This window comes from Cyrtonyx montezumae, unplaced genomic scaffold (assembly GCF_038088225.1).
Source record: "Cyrtonyx montezumae isolate F1298 unplaced genomic scaffold, pur_monq_1.0 scaffold_6, whole genome shotgun sequence".
Taxonomy (NCBI): domain Eukaryota; kingdom Metazoa; phylum Chordata; class Aves; order Galliformes; family Odontophoridae; genus Cyrtonyx; species Cyrtonyx montezumae.
Window position 1 is genome coordinate 10,344,028 of NW_027072067.1, and position 9,195 is coordinate 10,353,222.

Consider the following 9,195-nt stretch of genomic DNA (forward strand, 5'->3'; position numbering starts at 1 on the left):
TCACCAACTCCAACAAACCACCTACCGCTATGGTTGCCCACTCTCCACATCCTTCAGTGCCACATCCCCACAGCTCTTGAACACCACTACAGACAGTGACTCTCCCAGCTCCCTGGGCAGCCTGTGCCAGTGCTCAACTGTTCATTTGGTTACGTTTCTCCTAATGTCCAACCTGAAAAGCAGTAGTAGACAAGTACATCACAGGTTGTCACAAGTTTTTTGTGATACTTGAGTATCACACGCACAAGGGACCAATCAGGTAGGAAGTACGTACATTTCTAAAGCACAGTTTCTACTGAAATCTGACAGATTTTGCAGACTAGGAAATACGCTGCTCTCATCTGAAAAGTCAGAAACTGAGTTGGGGTGAATTTAGAAATCAACTTTTATTGTGACTTACAGCTGCAGGTAAATCAGTTTCTCAATATTTTGGAAGACTATGAGGCTATTCCAAGGTCTAACAGGTCCTTGCTGCCCTTTAAAAGTCAGTCCAGACCTGAATTTTTGTCACAAAACAGAAAACTGAAAAACCACAGGGACTCCCTCAAGCTTTTCTGCAAAACCCCCAGGTTAAATTTGGATGAGCTCTGCTTGTTTGGGTCAGAGTTGCTCCTGGGAAGGGGCTGCAGAGAAGATGTCACATCCATGAGTGTGGTGGGTTTTCAACCCTGGGGCACACAGTTGCTGCACACTGAAATGACAGACGTGCATGGTGGAGCAGTTAACTCAGCCATTCACCAGAAGTGTAGCATCAACACTGCTCACTGCTGCCTTGAGTGCCTCTGCATTATGCCGTGTTTACTCCAGCACCAGCCTTACTTTTGCAAAGAAAAGCAACATTGTGCAGAAGTTGGGGAGGCACACAGGGACTTGTGCCAGAACTCAGAAACCAAGAAGCAAAGCTTCTCTCCATTTAACTAGGAAACCATTGCTTCTCTCCTTTGAGAGAGGAGATAGGATTGATTTGAAGTATTTTCTTCCACATCTGTTTCTTGTACTGTAAAAATAATAACAAAAAGATATATTAAAAAAAACCCCAACAAAACAAAAAAAACCAAAACATTGAAACCTTCTCTGGAAAAGACACTATTTAGTGTGTGTGTGAGAAAGTATGCTGGCAAATCTGAATGTTACTTCCCTGGATAAAGTGAGCTGATGGGAGCCAGTTTTTGCTGTACATGAGATCTGTCCGGAACTCAGACCATACTGGATCCTTAGGCACCAAGCTGGTCCTGGTGTGTCTACTGAGAATGAAGGCAAAAGTGCTGCCTTTTAGCACCTGTGGAATGATGGATGGGATTAAAAGCAATGCATGGGGATGGGAAAAGAGATTTCTGTTTAATATAGCATTTTATCACTATTACCTTCACTCTTAGCCCTAGCCATGAATAAGTCTAGCTTCTTGGGCACAGTACAATAAACTAGAGTGAGAACCACATCAAAGCCATTGTAATCTCCAAGATCCTCAGCTCAGAGTCTCGTAAGAACTTCAGGTGAAGTCACCTGACATCCAAATATCAGAGAAAAAAATGCATCATGTCTGCTTTGGTGCTTAAGTGCTGTCACATATCCGACAGTCTGAGGGCTGTATCACAGGCAGCACTTCTCACTCACTTTTTCTGAGACATATTGAATGAATACATGCAACTCACAAGGACAGGATCTGAGCCACATTTCTGAAGGTAGAAAGACTGCACCAAAGCAGCTCCAGTGTAGAGCAGAAAAAGATGAATTTAGCAACATCCCAGGAGCTTCTGACTCAGAGCCCATTCTGCCTGGCTGTGCTCATCAGCACGTGTACCTGCCAAGCCACCACAGCCCAGCTCACACTGCTCTCTGCCACCAGCAGCCAGCATGCAGCATCACATGAAGAAATCCTTTTTACTTCGGGGTTGGAACTAAGCCACACTGTGCCACCCACTGCCGGCTGTGGCGGTAAGGCTGCAGATCGCGTCAGCTTGGTGTTCTGCTTCAAACTGCTCCAGTCTGGCTCGAGCCAACCTCAGAGCAATTCGTCTCAGTTTTGCCTCATAACAAAGAGTTTAAGACCCCCCAGGCCAAAATAATCCCCCTGCAACCACCTCCTGCTCCCGCTGTCCCTGCAGACCGGTTGCTGGAGTTTTGCACTGTATGGATGTGCAAGCCACGCCAAAAGGTAGCTGAAGTGCACTGGGCACTTCCAGGCCAGCATCCACCTCCTGCAAATTATTCTGACACCATCACTGGGAGGGCCACCGGCAAGCAAACTGGGCTCTGCTTGCAGAGCCGGGCCGTGAAAAGCTGTCAGCTCCCTCCTCTATCAGGCAGCATCTAAAGCAGCCTACAATCTGAACAGGTGTCACTTGGAACAGAGGACATTACACACTTTCTCTCATCTTTCCATCAACATCTCCAGCACAGTTTCCCAGTGGCACGCAGACGCTCAGGAGCCCTCACCCCGGTGCACTGTCAGCAGAGCGTGGCCAGCACATCCTTCCCCCTGCAACAGGGCCAGCACATGCCAGCCCCCTTGCTCTGCTCCTCCACATGTGTGTCTTCTCACACTATACCTCTCGATGGAACTCTTCCAGCTATTTCTAAATGCAGAAAACAGCAAAAGATCACATAGCCTTATTCTGAATTGCACCAAATGTATATTTTGAATACCCCACCGTACCACTGAAGTCTTCTATTTATATTCTAGACTGGGATGTTTTGCAAACTGTTGAACATTTCTCTACAGTAGCAATGTTGCTGGATCCTACGAAATACATCTACCTGCTTTTTGCACGCCTTTCTCCAGTGAAGGAGCCAACGTTTGGGATAAATGCTGTCTTTGCGCATAAACCAAATTCCACTGGTCTCTTTTGTTGCCCGTACATTTTTTCAATGGGGTTTTTCCATCGATTAATTCCCTTCACATAGTACACACAACTTGCTCACTCCCATCGCATTTTCCTGCCCTAGCTGCTCCCGTGCGTGCACTCAGAGCAGCAGAACATCACATACAAGCTTCAAGCAAGAGTATTACGGAGGTGTGAAAGGAGCTGAATGATCACGAACTGGAATTCAGAGCAGCTTCCCGTTAAGCTATGAGTTGTGCAGAGAAGCAAATCACTTGCAGCAAAGCGATACTGATATTCGTCTATGGCAGAGTTTTCAGACTGCATCAGGAGCCGCATCAGAGCCCTTTGCTGCCCTGCACACCCCCCGCTGAGCATTGCAGCTCTCCCCTGGCTGGAGGACAGTTGTGCTCACCTGCAGCATGCTGTGGGCCCATTGCAAGCTGCGCAGCTGCAGAGAGGTGCAGGTGGGCTCAGAGCTGCAGTCAGCCCGCAGAAGAACAAAAAAAGATGAGCCACTGAGGTGGTGACTTCCTTCCCAACAGCAGACAGGGAGCTTGCTTTCCCCTTTCCCTGCGTGTGGGACAGGAGCGGAAATGAAGTTTGCCAAAGCCTTCACTTGGTCTAAATGCTGAGTTTCCTGGGAGAGAGGAGTAAGGATGTCCTACACGGAAGAAATAGATCGCCTCTTGGTTTCTCCTCTGCTTCTTTCACAGATTTTTCTTATATAGGCACCACTGTGACAGTTCCCATTTGCTTAACTAGGCTGTGAGTGAGGAATGTGGGAAGGCATAACGTTTGGAGTGGCTTGCTCTGCTATTTTTCATTCTTTACGTACCTGAGCAGCCTGTGTTCAGAGAAGAGTTCTTGACTTTCAAAAGAGCTGGACATCCAGACCTGCTTCTAGAAGTTGTTTTGCCTGGGAGCTTGTTTTTTAGAAGTAGAAAAACACACATGAACCACAACCATTGCAGGGTGAATAACTCAAAAGAACAGTATTCAGAGAAAGTAGTAAGGAAGATGGTATATTTTGCTAGGCTTATCTAGATGGTGAACAGACAAGCAGTAAATAAAGAGAGGCTCACCTTTTGCCGATGGTTGAGGTTCACCAATAACTCCACAGGGGATGGATCTCCAACAGGAGACCCTTTCCCACTGGTGGTCAGCCCTTAAATGGGGTCTCAGAGGGTTGGAGCCAGACTCCACCCCTTCCATTCACACAGGTACATTACCTTCACCTGTGCTCCTGGGGCTGACTCAGTGCTCGCCTCAGGTGATCAGTCAGTGGTTCAGGCCATGATTCAACAGTTCCCATACAACCATACAAATACATTTGTCCTGGGAGGTACAGACCCTTCACGCCACTAGGCCAACAGTAGTTCTGAAGCAATAATACGACGATACAAAGGTGTTATGCGTCTGTATGTATATCACTGGGACGGGTATCTAAAAAATCCCAGCCTATAAATGCAAACCATAACAGAACGAGCTAACAGAAAATGCTTGAGCAAAATGTATATTAAAGAAACACGTTTATTAAACAACATCACGGTAGAAGAAAGCTCTCCATTTCCCAACATAGAAACTACTCTCCAAGCAAGCGAGTGTGACTTGACTGAAAACAGTCCGTGATGCACTTCCAAAGAAAAACACTGATCAGCTCCTGCTCCCGGTGATTCCCCTCGGTTTTTGTTGCCATCAGTTCCGGTAGCCCTTCTGGACAAGAAGAAGCACAGAGCAGACCTTGATGCTCCCTAACAGGAGGTTGTAGCAAGGTGGGGGTCGGCCTCTTCGCCCAGCTAACAGCGATGGGACGAGAGGGAACGGCCTCCAGTCGTGCCAGGGGAGGTCCCCGTTGGATGTGAGGAAGAACGTCTTGGCTGAAAGAGCGGTCGGGCACGGGCACAGGTTGCTGGGGGAGCTGGGGGAGTCACCGTCCCTGGAGGCGTTCAAGAACCGTGGGGATGTGGCACCGAGGGACGTGGGCAGCGGGCAGGTGCGGGGGGGCGGGCGGGCGGTGGGACTCGGTGATCATTGCAGCCATTAGTTGTAAGGAGAGGTAGTCAGCAGCAAACGAGCAAAGCAAGCAAGCCTCGAGCGCGTCACGGAAACACATAAAGGCGTGATTGGGATTTCGATGGCGCCGCAGGCCCGGAAGCATTGCGGCGGTGTCAGGAGGGTGGATGCGTCGCCCAGTGCCTTCAGCAGCGCAAACACGCCGGGTTCCAGCGGGGCTGCATCCGGCACCGGGCCCCTCACTCTGCGCTGGCTGCAAGAGCCGCCGCCATCTTGCTTGGGTGCCCAGGGCCCTGAGCTCAGCTCCTGGGAGGTGTGATGATGTCACAAAGGGTAGCAGGGAGCGGCCACTGTGACACGCGGGGTGGGATGCATAGAAAGGGCCGCCGGGCTCAGGCCGAGCTCAGTGCGAGCTGGTGAGGTGCGCAGAGCGCAGCGAGGAAGGGGCTGTCTGAGGCTGCCCCGGGAGGAGGGGGCCCCAGCGCTCGGGGGCCTGAGCTGCGAGCTCACCCTCATCCCGCTTCTCCTGTAGGTTTGGCACAGGAGCGTGTGGAGGAGAAAGCCAGGCGCTGCCGGGACAGGGACTCCGCGAGTGCTCACCGTTGACGTGCACCATGTCCACAGGGACAGAGAAGCGTGAGAGCTCATGCGAGACGTTAGACAGCACAGCTCCTTGCACCTGGGCAGAGGGGTGCTGGGGGGGGTCTGCCTCTGGCAGAGAGGGGAGATGCGGGCAGGCAGGGTCTCCCCGGCCGCCGTGGGCAGGTCCCCTCTGCTCCTCAGCCCTGCAGTGCCCCTTCCCCCTCAATGGCCTTCGGCCCTGCCCCTCAGCTACGGCACAGAGCAGGCCCCTGGGACAATCCTCGGAGGCACCTGTGGCCCTACTGGCAAGGTGCTCACTGCTCTTGCTCTCTCCTCTGCAGAATGCGTGCTGTGTGGCCGGGGAGATGAGGACTCAAGCATCCTTGGGGAAAAACGTCATGCAAATCGGATGTATTTCCATGTGTTTTGTGTGGTGAGTTCCCTCAGTTCCTGCCACCTTCCTCCAAGCAAGGCTTCTCTCATTTCTGTTCTTACAAGACCCATGACGTTTCTTCTCCTACAGGCATTTACCAATGGTCTTTGTTCTCTACAAGAAGATTCCAGCAATATACGTTTTCGGGTAGTAAAGCTCATACGGAAAATCAAGCAGGCAAAGAAGACGGTGAGGATTTGATCCGAACAGGGTGCTTTGTTCAGGACAAGCTTGTAGAGCTTAGCTTGATCCAAGGAAAGGAATCCCAGCCTTTCCAACCAGCTCCAGGAGAAAGTCCCGCTCTCGCAGACAAGCCCTGTTCAGCAGGCAGCTCTGCAGAGTGCCACCAGGCCGTGCCCGCATCCTGTGCCCTGCCCAGAGGAGCGGGGCCTGCCGCGCAGGTCCTGAGCCTGCCACTGATGGGGGCTGCTCTGCTCTGCTCTTTCCAGCGCTGCTTCGTTTGTGGCAAGAGGCGGGCCTCCATCACCTGCGCTCAGGCAGGCTGTGACCGCAGCTTCCATCTGCCCTGCGCCTCGGAGGGTGAATGCGTCACCCAGTACTTCGATGAGTTCAGGTAAGGGTTGCCAGGCATCGAGGGCCTGTGAGCCCCCAACCCCTGCTGTCAGCACCAGCCAAGGAAGGGAGGGACGCGCTGTGACACCTCCCGGCAGCCTGCCAGAGCCAGAGCCAAGGCCTGGGGCTCCTTCCCGTTCCTCTGCCCTCCTCGCAGTGCTTCTCACCTTGCCCATTCCTCCCACCTTCCCACAGGTCCTTCTGCGGAGAGCACCGCCCGCAGCAGGAGGTGGAGGCAGTGCCAGCGCCAGACACCACCTGCATCATCTGCACGGAACCCGTGGGGGACTGCGTGTCATACAGCACCATGGTGTGCCCAGCCTGTCAAAACGCCTGGTTCCACCGGGCCTGCATCCAGGTAGGAGCCCTGCCCTCGCCCCGTGGGCATGGCAGGCGCTCAGCAGCACCAGGCCTCGCTCATGCTCACGCTGCTTGTGTTTCTGCTACAGGGACAGGCCATGAACTCAGGGATTTATTGCTTCAAGTGCCCCCTCTGCAGAGAAAAGAAGAGTTTTAAACCAGAAATGCTCACGATGGGGATCCGAATCCCAGACAGGTTAGTGTCTTTCAGCCTGCCCTTGAGATGTGAGGGCACAAGAGCTGTGCCTGCCCAGAGACTGACTGCCGCGGCAAGCCTGGCTCTTTTGCAGCCATTAACACAGGCCCCGGCATTATTGGGAAGCTGGGACTGGGGTTAGGGTGGAGGGGAATGGATGCCATGGATTACGTTAATCCTGGGGTAGCGGGTGTTCATCACATTCACTCCTTTCTCTGGCAGAATACCAACGTGGGAGGATAATTACACATATGCATCATTACTAGAGAGGCACAGACGCTGCGATGCCAGCAAGTGCCATTACCCACATGGTAGGGAGGAGGCAGAGACAGAGGGGTGAGTTACCTCAGAAGCCGGCTCTCTGGGGCTCTGCACGTGATCACAGCCTCACCACATGCTGGGGGGGGGGACACTGTGTGTACACCAGAGCTGTGCAGGGCACCCCCTGGCTCAGGGCACTTTGTCCTCACGGCCACAAATCTTTTGTTTCCCCAGGCCTTGGGAGCTGCTCCTCTGCAGCTCCTGTGCTGCACATGGTACTCATCGACGTTGCTCCAACTTGAGATCGAGGACGTCCACATGGGAGTGCAACACCTGTGCTGGAGAGGGCACTTGTAAGACGCTGTGTGCCGCATGCTCTGGGCAGCCTTCCTTGAGTCCCAGGGCCTAGGCCCAGGAGGGATGGGAGCCTGTCCCACCCAGGGTTGGAGTTCCATCCTGCTAACCTTCCAGCCTCCCCTTCCAGCCTCCAGCTCCAATTTGGACAGCGCTAGTCCCAGCATTGCCAGCCAGCAGGGACTGGGGCCATCCCAAGGCTCTGAGGCGCTGGGATGGGCACCATCAGAGCCAGCTCACAGTTCCCGCGCGCCTCAGAGCAGCGCCCCAGACTTTGCCAGCCAGGGGACATCACGGTCCTCAAGGCCCTCCCGGGCAGCTGGCAACAGCCTCCGGTCGCGGACACGAAGCCGCTCTCTGTTGCAGTGCCAGACCCCGGATTCCCCAAGCCGGCACCGAACACGCCGTGGGAGCGGGCACAGAGCAACACCAAGTGCCGAGAGCGGCACCCACAGCCACACCCGACGAGGAGCACGGCAGGCAGGGCGGGCGCGGACACGAAGCTGCTCCCCTCATGAACAGCGGGCTGCAGAGTCCCAGAGCCGGACCCAAAGAGGCCGCAGGAGCCAGTCAAGGCGGCGAGGGCCAGACCAGGGGCGAAGCCGCTCCCCGCTACCACGTCGGCGGGCCCAGAACGACAACAGCCGTTCCCAACACCGGCGCGGGAACAGCCGCTTCTGACATCTCGGGGCGGCTGCGGCTGTGCGCTGGGCCGGGAGCTGGGCGGTCCGCTGGTAAGTACTCTGTGGCCTCCCCTCGCCCCGCGGGCACGGCAGGCGCTCAGCAGCACCAGGCCCCGCTCACGCTCACGCGGTGTGCACAGCGACTCTTTGCTTCAAGTGCGCGCTCTGCGGAGATGTCGTCACGGTGGTGTATGATTTGTTATTGGTATTCCACACCACAACGTCATGTTGTGCACTGGGAGTTGAAGAGCTCTTGCTCCACAGATCACCGGTAGCTCCGGGTACAGCTGTCCAAGAAGAGAAGAACTACGTACCGCAGAGGGCTTTGCGCTGCTTTGACTTCTTTCCGTTGTCCGTTCAGAGGGAAAGATCCAAACTGTTCCCGTGTCACGAGACACAGACTCTCTTTGCTTTCAGATCGACCCAGCAGCGGCTGCTCCCTCGCCGTCACGCCTTCAGCGTTTCACATAACGCATTCGGTTTATCAGACACTCATTTGTATTTGATTTATTAGCTTCAGTTCCTATTGTATTATATTGTGTTCTTTGGCATTCTGAATCTTATTTAATAAACTACCTTTCCTCCTTATATCGTTGTCGCTGTTTTGTTTTTAGCCCCATCTCCCTTTTCCCCTTTCCCCCTTCCACTGTCCCGGGGCGTGGGTGTGTGGGTCCCCCCCGCCGCAATCGTCACGGAACCGGGCCGAACCAGCCCGTAAACCGCTGACAGATGTGGAGATGTTTCTCCCAGACACGCACACCCTGGGGATCCGAATCCCAGTCAGCTTGGTGTTGGTGTCGGTGTCTTTCAGCCTGCCCTTGAGATGTGAGGGCACAAGAGCTGTGCCTGCCCAGGGACTGACTGCCCCGGCAGGCCTGGCCCTTCGTATCCATTAACATGGGCCATCATTGGGAA

The 9,195-nt window shown here is 53.9% G+C and overlaps 1 protein-coding gene across 1 annotated transcript; it reads left to right on the plus strand.

Annotated features, from left to right (window-relative positions):
- The first annotated feature begins 5,922 nt into the window (after nucleotides 1–5,922).
- PHF7 (PHD finger protein 7) lies at nucleotides 5,923–8,278 on the plus strand. The gene is given in 7 exon segments (XM_065749697.1): nucleotides 5,923–6,042; nucleotides 6,303–6,427; nucleotides 6,622–6,795; nucleotides 6,797–6,982; nucleotides 7,205–7,318; nucleotides 7,478–7,596; nucleotides 7,728–8,278. Coding segments are annotated over 7 exon segments (1,389 nt in total).
- The last annotated feature ends 917 nt before the right edge of the window (nucleotides 8,279–9,195 follow it).